The 22,773-nt window shown below is 48.3% G+C and overlaps 1 protein-coding gene across 3 annotated transcripts in view; it reads left to right on the top strand.

Annotated features, from left to right (window-relative positions):
- The first annotated feature begins 717 nt into the window (after positions 1–717).
- Positions 718–22,773, top strand: part of LOC147904165 (RNase P Rpr2/Rpp21 subunit domain protein) — a 109,507-nt gene continuing 87,451 nt past the window's right edge. For all 3 annotated transcript variants that reach the window (XM_087371005.1, XM_087370996.1, XM_087371014.1), the window contains exons 1-3: positions 718–1,112; positions 1,224–1,741; positions 1,838–3,068. In XM_087371005.1, coding sequence (XP_087227131.1) covers positions 874–1,112; positions 1,224–1,741; positions 1,838–3,068 — 1,988 coding nt within the window. In that variant the 5' untranslated portion in view covers positions 718–873. The remainder of the gene's footprint in view (positions 1,113–1,223; positions 1,742–1,837; positions 3,069–22,773) is intronic.

Here is a 22,773-nt window from a genome sequence, read left to right as displayed (position 1 = left end):
TCTAAAGCTCGGAATGATAAATGAAATATGTTCAAGAAATTTGGACATTCCTGATGGGCTTGTCAACAGTGCTAATTGAGTATTCAAACAATCATTCACAAGCACAGAACCACATGTTCTTTGGGTTCAATTTAATAACAACAATATTGGAAGAAGAACACGCTATAACAACTCAAATCTCTACGAAAACAACATTCCTCCCCACTGGACTCCAATATGTTACAAAGGCAATGTAGAACTACAAATGCAAGAATACATTGCTGACAAAAAGTGTGAGTGCTCGTTAACAATTTTCGAAACCAATCAACATTTGCCTTCACGATCATTAGTAGGAGACTTCAATATTCATTGCAACAACTCAAACACTACAACAACTTTCTACATTCATGACACAAAATAGTTTCAAACAATTAATACAAGAACCAACAACTATTCATGAATCCATAATTGACCACCTATGGAAAAACATAAACAATACAAACACAACATATGGAACAAACTTCATTTATTGGTCAACCACTCCCTTATATACACAAACATTGACATAACCTGGGAGGCCTTCTGAATGTAATTCACCTTGTTTTCAACACGGACATGCCCAAGAAAACTTTTAAATTTTGTCCGTGACTCAGCTCCACGTTGGATTGACTGACACCTATGTCCGCCTGCGTGTGAAGCCCTTCTCCATGGGCTGCTGTCGGGAGGATGACCCTTTTCTCTACATGTCCGGGGACTTGTGTGAATCCTGCCTTCATGTAGCTGCCTGCCGTGGGAGCCGTCCATCAAAGTTATGAGCTCAACTCTCTAACCACCCACCCGTCGCCAGGAGGAGCAACCCCTCTTATTTGAAACTTACTGATGTGTTGATGAACCATGGCTGTAAGAAGCGCCGCTTCTCCTTCAGGGGGACGATCGCCTCTGCGATCACAGCTGCATCCTCGCCACCAGCCCGCCTCCGCTCACCTCCTACGTCTCCAGCACCTCCTAGAAATTGCCACCTGGGCCTCTGCTTCTGTCCCCCCCTTGGGTGCCTTCCTTGGTTCCCGCCTCGCTTCCACCTCCGAGTCCCTTGGCTGCCCCTCTACTCCGTCAACGCACTTCACCTGCGAAAGGTTAATGCCCCTAGCTGTGTTTTCAAGCATAACAAGTAAAAGAGCATCTTTTACTCCTAGTTACAAGTCTATGCTATCTCTGTTGTATCAATCGGGTATCGTTTCCTGCAGATGTGAATCCATTCTTCAGGTTGGCCTAAATTGTGGTGTCCGTGTCGGAAAAAGGGTCTCGAAAAAGCATTCTGCTCCTCCTGGACAGTCCATTAACAGCGTCGTATACACTTGCCATCTTTGCTCATTCGAAAATGTGAAGCCAGGGACGCCGAAGGCACATGTAAAAACAAAGTTGTCCGAAGTGGCTGCACGTAACAAACTTACCGAGCTAGGCAGCGACCTGAATTTCAACACCCCAGAAAGCGTACAAGTGGGTAAAATATCCAAGAACATATCACTTTCAGGGTTTTGCAATGAAAGTCCAGGTAGCAGTGGCAGGAAGGCGAAGAGAAAAGGTTGGGTGTCATTGAAAGAGTTGACTGCGTCAACGATTGACAAATCACCTGCTGGTTCTGGAGCTCAGAGGCCAGCATCAAAACCATTTCAACCTAAACTGTTAGAATCTCCAATAAGAGCTATGGCCTTGGTTTCAAAACATCGGTTTCAAGCTGCCTTAGCTACTGCAACTACTGAGGGTGAGCTGATGGTACAAATATTGGTCCAGTAGGAATGCATCCTTGCTGTGTGCGACAGACTTAAAATGACATCTGATGATTGATCTGTGTTGGCAGGTAGATCTTTGGAAAAGAAAAGCATTTCGAGATTGCACCTGGAGCAGACGTCGGCAATGTCTGATGCAGTTCTAGCTGGGCCCACAGTTGATGGGCACTTGGAGGATACTCTCCTCGCATGTGGCATAAATTCTGGCAAAGAAGAGAGGGTCCTTGGATTACCAGAATGTCATGACCACAACGAGAGACTTGCTGTTCATTCTTTGTCGGCTGATGTCTCGAATGCACTTGCAGATACTGCCAATGCTGGTTTGATTCCTCAGGAGAAGATTATAAATGAGATAATAGCTGAGAAATCTTCAGTAGTAGACATACAAAAATTTAATATGGATGTCACAGAAAATGCTCGCATTGCCAGTGTGGGGCAGTTGCAAGGTTTCAATGAAGTTGCAAACATCGCTGAAAAAGAGACAAGTTCTACTGAGCCCGTAGGTGTTGAAGTGGCGAAAAGCAATGCTCTTATTATTGTGCAGCCAATATATAATAATGATGCCTCTAAACTGTCGGCTTGTCCAATTTCACTGGTGGACATCCATGAAAGTCTGGTTGTGTCTGGACATGCAACTTTAAAGGAGATTGATGAAAGTGCGACTGAAGTGATCTCAAGGGTTGACTGTAATTTGGACTTGGCCTTGTCTGAGAACAACCATAGCAATGATTTTAAAATAGTTGTTGGGGGTCCTTTTGAGCAGTCACGGTCAAATGTGATCGGTGAGACTGATGCATGCAGTAGCTTGGAGAATAGAAAACTTGGCTGTCATACACCCGGGCTATCATTGGCTTTGCAAGCCCCTTTTCGTTCAGATCTTGCGACAATATGGGGTCAGGATAAAAGTACCATAAATGCTGGACAAGAAGGTGGTAAAACCTTGCTTCTAAATGAAACATCATTACCAGAACAAGGCGTGCAGTTTTCAGTTGTATTGGAATATGAGAAGCGCACAAAAGTGCAGGATCGTAGCATTGTTAAGCTGTCAGAAGCAGGCGTGCAATGCTCTCTCCCCTTATATACTGATTCAGTGAAGGATACAGTCATGCATTCTGGAGATAGCCTCATGAAGATGGGAACGGTTGATCTGAACGAGAAATTATCAGATGCAGGATCAAAGGGCTTTCTTCCTTTAGAGCAGGAAACATTCCAATTGCTGAACCAGGCTCTACATAAGGCCAATGATGTTCTAACTGAAGACAGCAAACATTATGAATCTTTTCATAAATCTAAGACTATGAGGTCAGTGGATGCAAGTTATTGTCTTTTTAGATTCTCTTTTGATCTAGTAACAATGCTGCAGACACACTGGCATGCATCTCAAAACATTCTGCTAGAGGGGGAGAATCCCAGAAAATCTTTGGTCATATGTGACACTCCTGAGTCCTAGGCAAGCCGGCCATGAGCTTAAAAGCCATGGCCATCTTAAGCACCTACCCACCTAGGGACACATCTGAGGGTTTACATCTCACATACCCAGACACTCATGGAGGAGCACTTCTGTTACAGATTAGCATTCAATGGGAGTTGCAAGGCCAAAACAAATTACGCAGCTTAAGATACATAAAATCCAAGCATGAGTTAAACAGATCTGAAAATAGATAGTGAGATATGCAATAAATGTTGAAGAGCGAAGTGCCTGCCTGTGAGCCCTTGTTGGAAAGTAGAGGATAGAATCACTCACTCCTCTCACTCCCAATCGCAACTCATACAACACTCAAAGAGAGATAGAGAGACGAAGACAAAACTCAGATGTATTCTTCCACTAACGGTGGGCTGACAAAAGCTCAAGAGGTGAGCAGAAAACAGTAAACAGTGTTAGAAATTACCCAACAGAGGGTGCGCACAGCGGAAGACTGATGGTATTGCCCAGGAGCTCACATAGTGTGGTGTGGGGTGTGGAATCACAGACTACTTAACTTAATGTGCAAGCCAGTAAATATACAATGCTCATAAACAAATATAGAAGCAACTCTTTATATTTCTGTCCGTCCACAAAGTAGGACAGGATACAATACCAAAAGGTTCTCCTACTTGATGTCAAGCACTTCTAGATCTGTGAGCCTGCGTGCTCCACCTCGAGCAAATGTAGACTCTCTGTCTAGAGTGATCCTCTCTACCTTGCTGTCTGGAAACCAGCCTAGGTGGGCAGCCTCCTGTGAGCTAGGTCTGCAGCACAAGGTACTTCTTTCTCCTCCTGAATGTAGGCCCAAAGGTAGCCCTGCTGCTGCTCCTTCTGCTAGTGGATTGGCTGCTCTAGATGATATGGAATGAGGGCATGGAAGCCCTCCTTTTATAGCCCCCAAGGGCTGCTGACAAAAACCGACCAGCCTGGCTCAATCTGGCCGACCTGGTCTGTCACAAAACTGACTTGGTTTGCTGGTCCAACCAGCCCTATAAAAGGGCCTTTGGCAGGCCCTTTTGGGCTGCTGCCTTTGCCCCTTCGTGCGCCTATTGCAAGCCTTATGCCTGCCCATTTATTGCGTCAAGCAGGCCGCCATAGCCAGAGGCTGTTCCGTCGTTCTGTCAGGCCTGATGCAGGCCCCAAGCCTGCCACTCTCCTAGACAGTTCGCCATGTACCTGCCTCCAGCCTGCTCATCTGCTGCCTCTTTTGCAGGTCCATGGCCTGCCCTTTGCCTTGACAGCTGCCCACATGGCAGCTCATGTGCTGCCCTTGTGGCAGCCCCAATATCTCCAGGTCTACCTCTCCCATGCTCTCCTCATATCAGGGCTTACAGATGGGGAGGTGACCATTCCAACGAAGAAATGCTGGTACAAAAGATCTGAATGTTCTCCTCTCCCTGCGTGAGAACTGAAGGGGATGGGGGGGGGGGGGGGGGGGGGCTATTTATAGGCCCATTGCTGGGCTCAGAAAACTGACCAGCAGGGGGTCGGCCCGCTACTGCAGCACCTACCTGTTGGGCTCCACCACCGACACACCTGGTCGGCCACTTGCTGGCTGATCTGGCCGGCTTGGGCCAGGCCTATATAAAGACCCTTGTGCCCAGCACATGGGCTGCTGATGCAGGCCGTAGACCCTGCCATTTGCTGCTCCAGAAGGCGCATCAGTGCGTCAGTGCTGGTGATGAGAACTGAAGGGGATGGGGAAGGGGGGAGGGGGCTATTTATAGGCCCATTGCTGGGCTCAGAAAACCGACCAGCAGGGGGTCGGCCCACTACTGCAGCACCGAGCTGTTGGGCTCCACCACCGACACACCTGGTCGGCCACTTGCTGGCTGATCTGGCCGGCTTGGGCCAGGCCTATATAAAGACCCTTGTGCCCAGCACATGGGCTGCTGATGCAGTCCGTAGACCCCGCCATTTGCTGCTCCAGGAGGCGCCTCTGATGCTGTGCCAGGTCATCCCGAAGCATGGGTTCTAGGCCAAGTAAGTCCTCTTGTTTCACCCCCAACCCCCTATAGTCTCTTGCCCCCTTGTCCCCTCAAATTAGTGGCTCACAGGTGGGGCAGTGACAGTCTAACACCCCCTCTCAATAACACAACTGTGGGCCGATTCCCATGCGTCGAATGAGGTGTTCCATCTGCTCCCTGGGAAGCGCCTTCGTGAAGACATTTGAGATGTCGTCGTCGGTCAGGCAGTACATCAACTCTATGAGACCTTCGTTGATGAGTTCTCGAGACCTTATTGTGCTTCGTCCGTGCGTGAAACACGGGGTGGTTGGTGATTGCTATGCAACTCTGGTTGTCGCACATAATCACGTCACATCTTCTTGGGCCACGCTCATGTCCTCCAAGATCCACTTGAGCCACAAGGTTTTGCATGAAGCTGTACAAACAGCCTTGTACTCTGTCTTTGTAGATAAAAGGGCAACAATAGGTGGTTTCTTACTCAGCCATGACACAGCTTTTGATGAGAGTATGAAATAGTACGCAGAATTCGATCTTCGGGTGTCACTATCACATGTCCAATCACTCAATACGTCTCGTGTAAGTGATGCTATAGGTGCATGTACCTTTCAAGTACCTCAGCACCCTCATACCTACGTCCCAATGGGCCTTCTTGGGTGTGGTGGAGAACTGACAGAGCAATCCATCTGAGAAAGAATATTCGGTTTGGTATTGGTACCCACCATGCATCGATACAGTGATGAATCAACTAGCTGAGATGGATCATGTGCAATCTTCCATCTGGAAGCATTTGAGTAGTTCTATGCAATATTTCTCATGTGAGATAAAGATACAACTCTTTGTAACATGCAACGGTAATTTGATGGTGTAATTCACATCAAGACCTTCTTTAAACCTTTAGCAAGGAATTAGCGTTGTACACCATAGAGAGAGAAAGGAGATAAGGGTAGAGACAGAGTAGAGTTGACAACCGATTGGGTCCCTATACCCACTGAGGGCCCCCTCATCCAATCAGGGGAGAATTTGCTTTATACTTGGAGAACTGAGAAATAGAAAGAACACTCTTTGAAAGAGCACAGGACGCGCTTCTGAAGAGCTCATTGTGCACACGTAGAGCAGACCCAAAGACCTGAGAGGCAACATCAACCAATACCGAGACCTTGATGTTGTCCACACTGATGATGTAGGACGCTTCTGCAAGGCAAGGGAGAGGCTTGTGCTGTCCACCGGAATGCATTGTTACTGCGTGAGTGAGAGAGTGAAAGCTAGGAGTGATAGATCCTATAAGAGAGCTGAGAGATGACTGAAATAAAGAGCTGAGAATGAGCTGTGTAAAACTATAAGAGATAACTGTAAAGAGCTGCTGAAACAGACCCCAAACCTTACTCCGTTTGCCGTCTTGACTCCCCGTTTGATGTGCTGCGGGAACACCTTCCCAGAGGGCTGAACTGATGCCAAAGGCTGAGCTGGTCAGAGGGCCATTGGGGATGAGTGTCAGGTTGTTCAGAGGGGGATGAGGAGGGGCTGTAGGAGGCTGAAGGAGTGGGGGAATTGAATGAGGAAAGAGGGCCTGGAGGCCCCCTATTTATAGGGCTTTTGGGGCTGGTTGGCTGGTCCCTTGGCCCCATAAAGGCAGCCCTAGGCCCCATAAATGGCAGCCTAGGGAGGGGTGCGGGGTAGCCTATAAAAGCAGCCCTTCCCCTGACATTCTCTTCACTTGTTCCAGCCCTGAGGGGGCCCAGAAGGGCTCCTATCCTAGGCAGGACCTAAACCTATCCCTAAACCTAAGACGGGAACAGTACCCTACTGTTCTCCAGTGGGTACTAGTGAACAAGGACTGATCTTCTGACTTGACCTAAGGTTGAGAGAGTGACTTACGTAGCTTGTGCCTGACTGCCCGTGGACAAGGGAACTATTACGCACTTGTCGATGTAGCCAGTGTGTCACTTTGCACTCAAATGCAGGGGTGCATGTGACACTCTTTCCCTGCTTCACCTCAATCCCAAGAAAGTAATGAAGCATGGCCAAGTCCGTCATCTCGAACTCCTCCACGAGAAGCCTCTTGACCTGAGCAATCTTCTTCGTATGATCCCCTGTAATGATGAGGTCATCCACATACAGGATTAATACCAGCCGTAAATCCCCCTTTGTGTCGAGATAAAGATTTTGTTGGAATGGTTACCTCCCCATCTGTAAGCCCCCATATGAGGAGAGCATGGGGGAGGGAGACTTGGAGATATTGGGGCTGTCACATGGGCAGCACATGAGCTGCCATGTGGGCAGCTGTCAAAGCAAAAGACAAGCGTACGGCTTGCAACAGGGCCCTGTGAAGGGCACGTTGACGCCAGCTGATGTACGGACCTGTACAGCGCTGCACACGTGGCTGGAGAGAGCCTGGCAGAGGGCAGGAGCACATGGCGCAGCATGGCAGGGCAAGGGCGCCTGCAAGAAGGGCCTGTTGATGGCGGAACAGTTGCAGCCATCCAGCCCTAGAAGGACCCAAGGGTAGGGCCCTATAAGGGCTGCCCTTAGGGCCTGGCAGCAGCCCAAGAGAGCCGCCCCAGGTCGGCCAATCAAGGGCTGCCTGGAGGTCGGTTTACAGACTATAAAGTCGGGTAGGGAGGGGCAGTCTGGTTGGCCCATATTCCCCTACCAGGTCGGTTTTTGCCAGCCCCCTTGGGGCCTATATAAAGAGGCCATTGGGCCTCATTCATTCATCACTTGGAGCAGCCCTCAGGACAGCAGTCAGGAGCAGCAAAGGGGGAACCTTAGGCCTACATTCAAGAGGACAAGGTGACCTAGGAGAAGCTGCAGACTGAGCTAGATTGGCTGCCCACCTAGGCTGGCTTCAGGACAGCAAGGTAGGATCTAGACAGAGAGTCTACATATGCTCGAGGTGGAGCACGCAGGCTCAGAGATCTAGAAGTGCCAGGCTTGTAGTTGAAGAACCTTTTGGTATTGTATCCTGTCCTAGTTTTTGGACGGACGGAAATATAAAGTGTTGCTTCTATATTTGTCTCTAAGCATTGTCTATTTACTGGCTTGCACATCTATGCACATAAGTTAAGAAGTTTGTGATTCCACACCCCACACCACATTGTGTGAGCTTCTGGGCAATACTATCAGTCTTCCGCTGTGCGTACCCTCTGTTGGGTAATTACTAACAGATTTGCCTCTAATGGAATTCGCTGAAGCCCGATCTTCTGAAAGAAAACATCTATCCGTTGGTACCATGCTCTGGGGGCCTGTTTCATCCCCTAGAAGGCCTTCTTTAGTTTGCATACTTTTGATGGGGATCCTGGAATCTGAAATTCTGGTGGCTATGCCACATATACCTCCTTCTCCAGGCTCCATTAAAAAATGCAGACTTGACGACCATGTGAAAAATAGGTCAACTGTGATGAGCAACCAAGGCAATGACTGTCCGAATGGTCACCATCCTGGCTGTGGGGGGGAAGGTCTCGTCGAAGTCAAGTCCTTCTGATTGTGCATAAGATTTCACCACCAATCTGGCATTGTACTTGTCCAAGCTCCCATCTAACTTGAACTTAAGCTTGTACACCCATCTAGTCCCTATTACCTTTTGCTTGGTTGGCTTGGCTACCAAATCCCAGGTGTCATTTTTCAGAATGGCATCCATCTCTGCTTGCATGGCTTCCTGCCATTTTGGAATATCCTTCGCTTCCTCGAAGGAATGGGGCTTCTCATGCTGAGCCACCATAGCATAGCTCACGTAGGGAGTCTTCATGTTGCGTTGAGACCGCTGTGCTCCGGAACTGCTCTCGGGAATGTTCGTGACCCGTGAGTCTGCTAAAGTCTTCAAATACCTTTGAGGTAGCTTCTTCTTTGACGAAGGTGCCTTTGCTAGAGTTGCCTTTGGAGTTGGTTCTGGAACATCCTCCTCCTCCGGTTCTTCAGTCATCTCCACCTCTTGGATGGTGACCTTGGGTGGGGATAATGACGGAAGTTCATGAACCTCTTCTGCAGGCTAGGGCTCTGACTCCTCAAAGATCATGTCCCTATTGATAAGGATCCGCTTCTTTACCGGGTCGAAAAGACAATAGGCCTTGGATTCTTCATTGTATCCCACAAAGATACATCTTTGGCTATGGGAATCAAGCTTCGTCTGCTCATCCTTATGCACATGAACAAATGCATTGGAACCGAAAATCCGTAAATGATATTGTTGGCTTCTTACCATAGTAAGATTCATATGGGGTCTTGTCATCAACAGCCTTGGTCTTGGTTCTGTTGAGGATGTGAATGGCAGTGTTCATGGCTTCACCCCAGTAAGCTTTCGAAAGATTTCTCCCTCGCAACATGGTCAAACCCTTTGTGACGGTCTTGTGCTTCCTCTCAACAATCCATTTTGCTGAGATGTGCGAGCTGTCTCTTGATCCCGTGCTTGCAAAATCCATTGAACTCGGTAGAAGCTCCCTCTGTCTATGCGGAAGGCTTTGATTACGTCCCCGCTCTCCTTCTCTACCTTGGCCTTCCAGTCTTTGAATTTCTCATAACTCTGAGACCTCTTGGCCAAGCAGAATACCCAAGTCATGCGACTGAAATCATCCACAAATAAAAGAGAATACCACGAATCTTCCGATGAATTTGTTGACATTGGGCCACAGCTGTCAGAATGAATTAACTCTAGTGGCTTCTTGGCCCGTGATGAGGCCTCCTGTGGAAATTTGTTCCTCTTTTGCTTGCCCTCCAAGCAAGCCCTACAAACACGATCATTGCCTGCAATCGGTGGAAGTCCATCCACCATCTTTGACTTTTGCATCTCGGCGAGAGTGCTATAATTGACGTGATCGAACCGCTCATGCCACAATTTGGATCTGCCATGGTCCCCGTGCACCAACAGAGCGTTGAGCGGATATAGCCCAGTGGTCCCTTACCACCTTGACTTTTGTCAAATGGTCATGAACATTGTCCCCCTCACCCACGCCTCTACAGACGTCTCAGCCATCTGGATGTGCGGAAGAACAAACTTTGCCATGGTCCCTATGATTAATGCTAGGGAGTGGGCATCTCTATCTTCCCAACCATCAAGCTCCTCTCCATCTAGTGGAATGAGAATCTTCCCCTTGTTGTCCTGCAGATCTTCCGGCTTTGCCTCCACTCCCGTTGTCAACTTCCACAGCTTCCGAGCCACTAAATGACTCCGGATCTTCACCTTCCCAATCGGGTAGTTTGACCTATCTAGTTCCCCTGACTCTCCAAAGCTAGGGATGGCGAAAGAGAGAAATCTGGGGGAGGACGAAGGAAGAGAAGGGGCTGAAGAGGCAACATATGAATCCTTGTCCTCCATCCTTGCTGTAATAGCAAACAGCAAACTGAAAATGAACTTGCAGTAGAGAGCTTGACCACGCAGCAAACCTGAGTGTTGATTGGAGTCGCCTTCTTGTTGAGGAACTCCGTTCTAGAGCTGGAAACCCTGCTCTGGTACCATGTTGGAAAGTAGAGGATAGAATCACTCACTCCTCTCACGCCCGATTGCAGCTCATACAACACTCAAAGAGAGATAGAGACAAAACTCAGATGTGTTCTTCCACTAACAGTGGGCTGACAAAAGCTCAAGAGGTGAGCAAAAGACAGCAAAGAGATGCTAGTACAAAAGATCTGAATGTTCTCCTCTCCCTGCACGCTTGCCCGGGTGCAAGGCTGTCAGTGCTGGTGATGAGAACTGGAGGGGATTGTGGGGGGGGGGGCGGAGCTATTTATAGGCCCATTGCTGGGCTCAGAAAACTGACCAGCGGGGGGTCGGCCCCCTGCTGCAGCACCGACCTGTTGGGCCCCACCACCAACCAGGCTGGTCGGCCACTTGCTGGCTCATCTGGCCGGCTTGGGCCAGGCCTATATAAAGGCCCATGTGCCCAGCACATGGGCTGCTGATGCAGTCCGCATACCCCGCCATTTGCTGCTCTAGGAGGCGCCTCTTATGCTGTGCCATGTCATCCCGAAGTGTGGGTTCCAGGCCAGGTAGGTCCTCTTGTTTTCCCCCCAGCCCCCTATAGTCTCTGCCCCCTTGTCCCCTCAAATTAGAGGCTCACAGGTGGGGCAGTGACATCCTAACAGCCCTTGGGACACTAGGGCTGCCCCACGGAGGGAAATTCTTTTTTGATTAAGGTATAGCAGGGCCTGAAAGCCCCTTGTTGGCCTCAAGTTACCTAGCCAACCAGGTGGAAAGGGCACCTCCCCATCTGTAAGCCGCCATATGAGGAGAGCATGGGGGAGGGAGACCTAGGGCAGGATATGCCTAGAGAAGAGGGGGCTGCCACATGGGCAGCACCTCACAGCGACTGTACGGGTATGTGGAGCAGCGTGTACGGAGTTGATGGAGCTGGTAGACATTGTTGGAAAGGTCACCTCCCCATCTGTAAGCCCCCATATGAGGAGAGCATTGGGGGGGTGAACCTAATGTCTAAGAGAAAGCCACATGGGCAGCATCATGGCTGCCACGAGGGCAGGGATCAGACAAGAAAAGAGAGAGGGAGGGGGCTACATGGGCAGCACCTCACAGCCAAGACAGAAGAAAAGGGGCTGCCACATGGGCAGCACATGAGCTGCCATATGGGCAGCACAGCTTGGCAGAGGGCTGACAGAGGCGCAGCATATACAGCTTGGAACAGGCCTCTGACAGAGGCACACAGGGGGCGGAATGAAGCTGGCACATGGCGCAGCATGGCGGGCCAAAGGGTGCCTGCTCAGTGCAGAGGGCTGCAAAAGGTGGGGGCATTGGGCAGGCAAAACGGCCTGTAGGAGGCTCCTACAGTGGCAAAAGTGGCAGCCCAAAAAGGGCCTGTCAGAGCCCATATATAGGGCTGGTTGGACCAGCCAACCAAGTCGGCCAGCAAACCAACTAGGTCGGCCAGCATGCCAGTCGGCCATTAGGCTGGTTGATCGGTTTTCTCTCCAGCCCCTTGGGGGCTATATAAAGGGGCTATTGTGCCCTCGCTAATGAACCAATTCAGCAAGAGCAGGAGCAAACAGAAGCAGCGAGAAGCCACTCCCTTGGGCCTCACACTGGGGGTGAAGGAGAGTGGATGGTGTGCTGCAGACCGAGTTCCCTAGAGGCTGGACCTTGGCTATCTTCTAGGGCAGCAAGGTGTTGTGATCTGAACAGAAAGTCTATTGATGCTCGAGGTGGAGCACGTGGGCTCGAGTCTAGAGATAGCCGGCAGATTGGAGAAGTACCTTGTGGTAAGATCAGAGGACCACACCTGTCACATGCACCCCTGCACTTGGGTGCAAAGTGACACATTGGCTACATCGACAAGTGCGTAATAGTTCCCTTATAGGAGATTTTGTCGTATGCAGTGACCCATTTGTGAGCCCTTGTCCAGGGACAGTTAGGCACAAGCTACGTAAGTCAGTCTCTTAGCCTTAGGTTACACTCGTACCCACTGGAGAACAGTAGGGTAGTGTTTCCGTCTTAGGTTTAGGGTTAGGTTTAGGTCCAGCCTAGGATAGGAGCCCTTTTGGGCCCCCAGAACAAGTGAAGCAATGGCAGGGGAAGGGCTGCCTTTATAGGCTACCTTAGGCTGCCATTTATGGGGCCAACGGACCAGCCCACCATCCAAGAAAACTGACTGAAAAGTCGGCCATCTTGGGCTGGTTGGCTCAGCCCTTCCAGCCCTATAAATAGGGGGCCTCCGGGCCCCCATTTCTCATTCAGCTCCCCCACTCCTTCAGCCTCCTACAGCTCCTCTCCAGCCCCCTCTGAACAGCCTGACACTCACCCACAGTGGCCCTCTGACCAGCCTCAGCCTTTGGCATCAGTTCAGCCCTCTTGGAAGGTGTTCACGCAGCGCATCAGACGGGGAGTCAGGACAGCAAACGGAGTAAGGTTTGGGGTCTGTTTCAGCAGCTCTTTTCAGTTATCTTTTACAGTTTTACACAGCTCATTCTCAGCTCTATATTTCAGTTATCTCTCAGCTCTCTTATAGGATCTATCAATCCTAGCTTTCACTCTCTCACTCACACAGTAACATTGCATTCCGGTGGACAGCACAAGCCTCTGCCTTGCAGAAGTATCCTACATTGTCAGTGAGGACAGCATCAAGGTCTCGGTATTGGTCGGCGTTGCCTCTCAGGTCTTTGGGTTTGCTATACGTGTGCACAGTGAGCTCTTTAGAAGCGTGTTTCTGTGCTCTCTCGAAGAGTGTTCTTTGTATTTCTCAGTTCTCCAAGTATAACGCAAATTCTCCCCTGATTGGGGGAGGGGGCCCTCAGTGGGTACAGGGACCGAATGAGTTGTCGACTCCATTCTCTCTCTACCCTCATCTCCTTTCTCTCTCTATGGTGTATAACATTAAGGTTGTTGCATGTTACAACACCATTGGTGGGACTCTGGATCTATCTCTTTTGTATTGTGTCCATAGCTTTGGATGAAAATATATTATTTTGGTGGTTTCTATATCTGGCTGGTTCATTGTCTATTGATGAGTCTGCACATCTATTTGATGCACATTAAGTTAAGAAGTTTGTGATTTTACACCTCACACACACTGTGTGAGCTCCTGGGCTATTCTATCAGTCTTCCGCTGTGCGTACCCTCTGTTGGTTGATTTCTAACAGACATGGCGGGGGCAGCAGGAATTGAGTCGGCCATAGCTCCAACCCTAGATGAGTCCAGCCTAAAGCAACCTCTGAAACTCCTTTGCCTCCTAGATGTAGGCCTGAGGGTGAGTCCTTTGTTGCTCTTGCTGCTCCCAAAAACTGATGGCCGCTAGATGATCAAATGCCTTGCCAGAGGGCTCCTTTTATAGGCCTTAAAGGGCCTCAGAACTGATCGACTTGAAAGGGCCTCTTGGCCGACTTTGTCTGTCCCCCAACCGACCCCACAGCTCCTGGGCTGTGGGCTGCCCTTTTGGGACTGTGTGCTTGCCGACTTGGTTGGCCAGCCGACCAGACCGCTAGCCCTATATAAAGGGCTGGATACTGCCTCATTGCAGCACTCTTTCTAGGTAGGGACCCAGACCTCTTGACCAGCCCAACAAAGGCATGGTTGGGTGGCTTAACGAGCCCCAACTAGCCCTACTGTTGGCCAACCTATTTGCTGATCTGTCTTGCCATACTCTAGCGCCATCTTTAGTGTATGTTGCAGGCCATGTGCCTACCCACATGCCTCACCAAATAGCTCGCCATGTAGGCACCTGTTGTCACGGGGACATGAAAAGTGATGTAAAGTTTATTGTAACTCAACCTAGGGTTAACTGTGGTTAAGTCTGGTAATGGTTTGGCTGTGAGGGACTGGCTAGAAGAAGTGCAGACTTCCTAGAAGTCCCTAGGGGCAATTTCTAGGTGTACCACTAGGTCCTAGGAGCAAGGCAAAGGCATTAGAGAGGGGTCTAATAGTAAGGCCCAAGGATAACCAACGGTATGGTGTTTAGGAGGGCCAAGTAGCATGCATGCAAATGCACGTGCTTCCCCCAACCTACCATCTCTCTCCCTTACCCTTCTGAAACATTCCAAGGGAGCCTAGAGCAGATTTCAACGTCAGGCTCAGTTTGTCCTGCTCTTTTTGCTGTTGGCTGCACTCCTTCACGCTTTGGTTGGCTTCTTCGTCCTTTTCACATGCTGAGGTTGCAGGCACGAATCTTGAGGCAGCTGTATGGTTGTCGTACAGGCTGTACGGACAGTCTATACAATTGTATGGATTGTTGGCACATTTTTTGAGGTCACTGTATGGACGTTTTGGGCTCTGAGGAGGTTTTCTTGGCACAGATCCTAGAGCAGAGACTTCGGGCCATATCAGGCAGCTTTTTGTCCTCTACAGCTCCTTTTCTCGCCGTCCTTCTGCCTTCTATTTGTTCTTTCTCTCTTCTTCCTGAGGTTGGAAGACACCTGCACCCTATTGGGAGCCTGGTTAGGGGATAGGCGCAAGGATTGAGCTCGCCTCTCTGCTACGGACAGCGGGTATTTGGTTATTGTCTTCTTTTCAATTGTATTTTGTAATTTAGAAGTTAGCTGTATTGTATTTCTTGTGTTTGGAGTCCTTTCTGGTCCCCACAGGCTTAACCAAAGCACTCAGAAGCAAAGGGTGTGCCTAGGGAAAGCCAGAGGGTCAGTGTGTTGCATGTGAAAGCCTTGAGGCTGCTTAAGTACAGTTTGGTATTGGTTTGGATGCTTGGATGCCTTTCAGTTGGGTCAGGTCAGAAGTGGATGCCTAAGATTGCCTTGCTAGTTGGATTCTAGTGGTGCACATGGATTGGATGCCCAGAAGATAGTCAGAGGATTTGCAGAGAGGAGCAGTACAGGGGTGAACTCCTGGTGTAAAGCATTGTCATTTAGAAGCATTAAATAAATACCGAAAGGGACGCCAAGGCATTTGGGGCCAGTGGGTGTATTGTTTTCTTTGAGCATGGGCATTCTAGCCTCCCCTTTGTTGTTGTTGAAGTTTATTTCTAAGAATTGTTAAGTGGTTGAAGTGACCGAAGCTTGCTTTGTGGCTATTTATGAAGTTTATGACTGAGTAGATGAGGATTATTGTCCTTTAGTTTCTTGAAGGCCGGTGATAGTGGCTCCATTGCTGGGATAGTCACCATCTTCCTATAGAGGTGAGCCCTGGTAGTATTGGGTGAAGGAAGCCTTCATTGCAATTTTTGCTATAGCCATCAATCTTAGCAAGCATGCCACATTGTGAGAGGTCATTGACCATCTCTGAGCAGGATGGGCAAGAGGAAGACATGGCATTAGAGAGTGTAGAAAAGGGGGAAGGGGCAGATTTGGAGATGGGGAGAGAATAGCAGAAGGAAGGGAGGAGAAGAGAGGAGAAGGGGAAGGAGAGAGTAAGAGAGAGAAGGATGAGGGAATAGAGTGATAGAGAGAGGGAGGAGAGAGAGAGAGAGGGAGAGATTGGGAGAGAGAGTAGGCAGCATGTAGGAGGAAGGAGGTAGTAGATAGGATTAGATGTCGCATCAAAAAGTACATAGTAGGGGGTGGATGGGGACTTATATAGTCCCTCCAATCAATCCGGTAGGAGATAGGGGTGGTCCTGGACAATGCTTTCTGGCTGCCATGAATTTTCATCCTCAGGGAGTCCCCGCCACTTGATAAGATACTCTATGTAGGCCTTGTTCTAGAGTACATGGTCTCTGAAACCCATGACGCGCTCCGGGACATAGAGGATGTGGCCCTCTTCATCCATAGGTGGCAACTCTGGAATAACATGGACATGCTGTCCAACATGTGATTTCAGCAAAAAAAAGGACCAACAACGCCAGATTCTACGCATAGGAGGATTACTCGTGGGCTGGCAGGATGGGAGCATGGCAGAAAAGCTGGAACATGTCACAGAAGCAATGTAAGCAACGTATGGACTTCAATGCCTGTTAAAGATTGCCATACATACAGTCTATACTCCAAGACACATGGAAAACATCATGGATCTTGGGGGTATTGGGTAGCTCCAACTGATAGGCTACCTCTCCAACCTTGCGGATGATCCTGTAAGGACCGTAATACCTTTGAGCAAGCTTTGTGTGGTATTACCTTTCAGCGAGGCATAACGGTTCTTATGGAGGCGCAGTTGCACATAATCTCCCTCTTTGAAAGACAAATATCTTGTGCGTTCATCCGCATATTTCTTTTGCTTGGCTTGGGCATCTTGCATATTCCTTTTTGCCAACTGCAGAAGGGCATCCATCCTCTCCAAGTCATTCCGTGCTTGCTGATTTTTCACAGCCATGTCACCAATTGAAGAAGGCATCCCGACCTTGCATCGGTAACATTGCCTCAAACGGGCTCATGCCAATGGAGAGATGCTTGGTGCCGTTGTAGCAAAATTCAGCAAGTGACAACCATTTATCCCAAGACTTCTGATTATCATGACAAAAATGCCTCAAATATTCCTCCACCCAGTTGTTTACCCTTCCGACTGTCCGCCAGTATCAGGATGGTAAGCAGTGCTAGGTGTGAGTAAAGTACCCACTGCTGTAAATATCTCCTACCAAAAGTGAACAATAAACTTTGCATCTCTGTCACTGACAATTTCCTGAGGGAAACCATGATGCTTAAAGACATGTTCAATGAATTGCCAAGCAACCTGCGATGCTGAATACTAGGTCTTAGTGGGTTTGAAATGGGCCTGTTTTGTCATTCTATCCACCACAACAAAGATGCTGTTCCATCCCTTGTTTGTAGAAGGCAATCTTGTGATGAAATCCATTGCTATGTGCGTCCATTTGCCCTCTGGAATGGGTAATGGCTGTAAGAGGCCTGCAGGTAACTTGCTGTCCACTTTATTTTGTTGGCAAGGCAAGCATTCAGCCACGTATTTAACCACATCTCTCCACATGCCCTCCCAGGTAAAGCTCTGCTTGATTCTTTCATATGTTTTAGTGATACCTGAATGTCCAGCCATGGGAGAGAGGTGCGTTTCTTGCAAAACCAAGACTTCTGAGTATCATGACAAAAATGCCTCAAATATTCCTCCACCCAGTTGTTCACCCTTCCGACTGTCCATTAGTCTCAGGATGGTAAGCAGTGCTAGGTGTGAGTAAAGTACCCAGTTCTGTAAATATCTCCTACCAAAAGTGAACAATAAACTTTGCATCTCTGTCATTGACAATTTCCTGAGGGAAACCATGATGCTTAAAGACATGTTCAATGAATTGCCAAGCAACCTGCAATGCTGAATACCGGGTCTTAGTGGGTATGAAATGGGCCTGTTTTGTCATTCTATTCACCACAACAAAGATGCTGTTCCATCCCTTGTTTGTAGAAGGCAATCCTGTGATGAAATCCATTGCTATGTGCGTCCATTTGCCCTCTGGACTGGGTAATGGCTGCAAGAGGTCTGCAGGTAACTTGCTGTCCACTTTATTTTGTTGGCAAGGCAAGCATTCAGCCACATATTTAACCACATCTCTCCACATGCCCTCCCAGGTAAAGCTCTGCTTGATTCTTTCATATGTTTTAGTGATACCTGAATGTCCAGCCATGGGAGAGAGGTGCGTTTCTTGCAAAACCAAGACTTCTGAGTATCATGACAAAAATGCCTCAAATATTCCTCCACCCAGTTGTTCACCCTTCCGACTGTCCATTAGTCTCAGGATGGTAAGCAGTGCTAGGTGTGAGTAAAGTACCCAGTTCTGTAAATATCTCCTACCAAAAGTGAACAATAAACTTTGCATCTCTGTCATTGACAATTTCCTGAGGGAAACCATGATGCTTAAAGACATGTTCAATGAATTGCCAAGCAACCTGCAATGCTGAATACCGGGTCTTAGTGGGTATGAAATGGGCCTGTTTTGTCATTCTATTCACCACAACAAAGATGCTGTTCCATCCCTTGTTTGTAGAAGGCAATCCTGTGATGAAATCCATTGCTATGTGCGTCCATTTGCCCTCTGGACTGGGTAATGGCTGCAAGAGGTCTGCAGGTAACTTGCTGTCCACTTTATTTTGTTGGCAAGGCAAGCATTCAGCCACGTATTTAACCACATCTCTCCACATGCCCTCCCATGTAAAGCTCTGCTTGATTCTTTCATATGTTTTAGTGATACCTGAATGTCCAGCCATGGGAGAGGAGTGCATTTCTTGCAAAACCAGCTAGCGGTATTTTGAGTCTGGCACTAAATAAATCCTGTCTTGGCACCACAACAGCCCATTATGCAATTTGAAATCCGGATGACCCTAACTAGAAGGCTAATATGAGAGCTGCTTTAGAATTCTGCATATACTCTTCCTGAATGCCATGAATCCACTCCTAATATAGGGTAGAGATAGCAGACAAATTGCAAGCCCACATCTTGGACAAGGCATCTGCAACCACATTGTCCTTCCCTTTTGTGTACTCAATGTCAAAATCATAGGATTGGACTGCAGCCAACCACCTCTTCTGCTTATATGACAAATTTGGCTGGGTGAGGAAGAATCTGAGTGTAAATTGAGTTCTTTGGCATCACACTTCCTGCTTTCAAAGGCTATTACCCCGTGTTCTTGCATCAGAACAGCCCCCAATCCTTTGCCATTGGCATCTGTCTCCACAATGAAAGGACGCGAGAAATTAGGGCATACCAAGATAGGTGCATGAGTGAGAGCAAATTTTCACGTTCTTGGCGGCAATGGATACAACATTGTCTTAGTCCTTGTTCGTGAGGTCTTTCAAGCATTCTATCTCACACTGCAGATTGTTGTGGTCCGTCTTCAATTTTGTGTACGCATACTGCAGTTGTGCGTGGGCATGGACCAGGTTTCCCTTGACCACCCAAAGGCATCCTTCTTCAAGAGGTCAGTAAGAGGAGCTGCCCTCTTGGCAAATTTGTGAATAAAGCGCCTATGGAAGGAAGCAAGACCTAAAAATCCTCTCAACTGGGTGGGATTTTGTGGCTGTGGCCAATCTTTGATGCATTTCACCTTTGCAGGATCCACCCGAATGCCATGTCTACTCACAATACACCCCAGGTACTCAACCTCCTTTGCCATAAAAGTGCATTTGCTGGCTTTTGCATAAAGCTGATGCATCCTCAAAATTTCCAGCACTTGCTTCACATGATTCATGTGCTCTTCTCTATCCTTGCTGTAAATGAGGATATCATCAAAGAAAACCAACACGCATCTGAAAAGAAGTGGCTGTAATATCTTGTTCATCAATGCCTGGAAGGTGGCCGGTACATTAGTCAATCCAAAAGGCATCACCTTGAATTCATACAAGCCTCGTTCAGTGCGGAAGGCCGTCTTGTGCTCATCTTCTTCTTTCACCCTGATTTGATGGTAACCAGACCTCAAATCTATCTTCATGAAAAATTGAGCACCCTTGAGTTTATCCAACAAGTCATCTATCCTGGGGATTGTTTGATAGTGGCCTTGTAATCAATGCACATGCGGAGAGGCAAAAGGAGAAGTGCTATGAGAGATGAAGTTCTCCTCAAGCAATTACCGCACCTATACTGCCACTTCCTCCCGCTCAACCTTAGAAAGACGGTATGGGGCTTTGTTTATGGGCTTACTGCCAAGCTCTAGAACAATGGCATGATCCACATCCCTCTTGGGAGGCAATTGGGATGGCATATCAGCAAATACATCAGCAAACTCCGATAGCAACTGCTGCATATCACAATCCTCAACACGGGGAATGCTACCCTCTTGAGATACTGACGCATTCAATGCGTAGAGGGCATGTTCCTTCCTGAGCTCTCTGGCTAACTGCCTTGCTGAAATGACCTGCAATTTAGGAGTGGCAATGCCATGCAATGTTACAGTTCTACCCTTGTGGACAAAGCTGAGTGATAGGGCATTTAAGTCCATGCTGATTTTACCCAAAGATTTCAGCCAATCGCAGCCCAGGACAGCATCTATTGGGCTCATATCCAGTGCCAAGAGATCCCCATCAAATTCATAATCCTCAGAGAGCTTGATCCTTGCATCTTGGCAACAAAATTTACTGACAAGTTTGCTGATGTATTTCCTGATATGCCATCCCAATTGCCTCCCAAGAGGGATGTGGATCATGCCATTGTTCTAGAGCCTGGCAGTAAGCCCATAAACAAAGCCCCATACCGTCTTTCTAAGGTTGAATGGGAGGAAGTGGCAGTTCAAGTGCGGGCATTGCTTGAGAAGAACTTCATCTCTCATAGCAATTCCCGCACCTGTACTGCCACTTCCTCCCGCTCAACCGTAGAAAGACGGTATGGGGCTTTGTTTATGGGCGCTCTTTGCCAGGCTCTAGAACAATGGCTTGATCCACATCCCTCTTGGGAGGCAATTGGGATGGCATATCAGCAAACTCCGATAGCAACTGCTGCATATCACAATCCTCAACACGGGGAATGCTACCCCCTTGAGATACTGAGACATTCAATGCGTAGAGGGCATGTTCCTTCTTGAGCTCTTCGGCTAACTGCCTTGCTGAAATGACCTGCAATTTAGGAGTGGCAATGCTATGCAATGTTACAGTTCTACCCTTGTGGACAAAGCTGAGTGATAGGGCATTTAAATCCATGCTGATTTTACCCAAAGATTTCAGCCAATCGCAGCCCAGCACAGCATCTATTGGGCCGATATTCAGTGCCAAGAGATCCCCAACAAATTCATAATCCTCAGAGAGCTTGATCCTTGCATCTTGGCAACAAAATTTACTGACCAAATGTTGTCCATTTGCCACCTCTACTCTCAGCCCATGATCAATCTCACCTTCTGTAAGGTCTTAGAATTGATGAAACTATGAGTGCTACCGCTGTCCACAAGCATGTGAACACTTTGCTCCTCCCCTTGCTTTTTGTAAAGCATTCATGAGCTGTTTTCTGCAGTAAGTCTGTCATGCATTCACTCATTTCTTGGCATGTGCATAGGGCGAGGAGTTGCCTTCCCATTTGGGTGATTTCCCTGTCATCTCTGGATGTCCTTTTCCATCCTTTTCTTTCTGCATTGTCCTCTTCCATTTCCTCCATCCAAATGGGATCTTTCCCTTCGACTGTAACGATTGGGAGAGAGGGAGAGATTGGGAGAAAGAAAGAAAGTTTATTAAAATCTTCGGAAGACCGATGGGTCTATGAGACTGTGAAAAACCTGGTACAACGAGCTGTGGTGGTGGAGCTACTAAACGAGCATCCACACCAATGCAAATGCAAAAAATGCAAAATGTCAGTACTAGATCCTAAGTACAACGAAGTCATGTCGGTAGTTGACTATCTCATCATCATCATCACCATCAGGACATCAGGGTGGATGAGGCAATGGGGGCATGAACTCGGCGATAGAATGTTGTCGGCCACTCGAAGGTGCAGCCTTGGCATGTCTCTTGGTCATCATTCTGCGTCTAACTAGGGCTATTGTGTCTGTTGGGCAGGACCCGCCGACTCTAAACAGGGAGGGGATGTCCCCAAGTGTGATTTGTGTGTCAACCCTCTGTCTGAGTTGTCGGGTCAGAGGCTCCGAGTCACGGTCATGTCGAGGCCTTGTCTTGTGGGTGTCCATGTGATCTGGCTGGAAAAACACTGTGATAGAGCTCTGAGAGGGATCAACCAAGGAAGAAGTCCGCTCTTGTCTCTGTGCTTGAATTATCCTCTCGCGGTGTCTGAGTGCCTCATGAATGAAACCTGCAAAACATCGCTGGTTTGGATAGGAGATGAATTGGGGCAAAATCCCATAGCTATCTCTGAAGAGACAATAGAAACGTGTCTGCGGATCTCATAGTAAACAGGACACCTCTGTCTCCACCTACACAAAGTGCATAGTAGGAGGAACGAGGTAGTAGATAGGATTAGATGTCACATCAAAAAGTACATAGTAGGGGTGGATGGGGACTTATATAGTCCCTCCACATTTGCCACCTAAAGGACCTCTAACTTGGCCCCTTTTTTCCCCTTCATTACAGAGAGTTTTGAGGAGGAGCATGGCATTAGCGAGGGTGATGAGGAGCAGGACAGTGGGGAACAACTTGTTTCTCTTGAGCATTTCATTGAGTACTCACAGGATGAGGTAGATGAGGCAGAGGAGCTTGATCCCAATGCCCCTTTTTCAGTTGCAAATATAAAGTGCAGTGGGAGCCCTGTCATGGTTGCAACAGACTTTCATGGAGATTATGCAAGCTCCTACTAATATTGCTCCTTCTAGAAGCAAAAAGACAGCT

Source organism: Dipteris shenzhenensis, chromosome 3 (assembly GCF_047967505.1).
Source record: "Dipteris shenzhenensis isolate YYH24624 ecotype China chromosome 3, Dip_SZ_1.0, whole genome shotgun sequence".
Classification (NCBI taxonomy): Eukaryota; Viridiplantae; Streptophyta; class Polypodiopsida; order Gleicheniales; family Dipteridaceae; genus Dipteris; species Dipteris shenzhenensis.
Note: the sequence above shows the minus strand (reverse complement) of the source record. Positions and strands in the feature narration are given on the sequence as shown.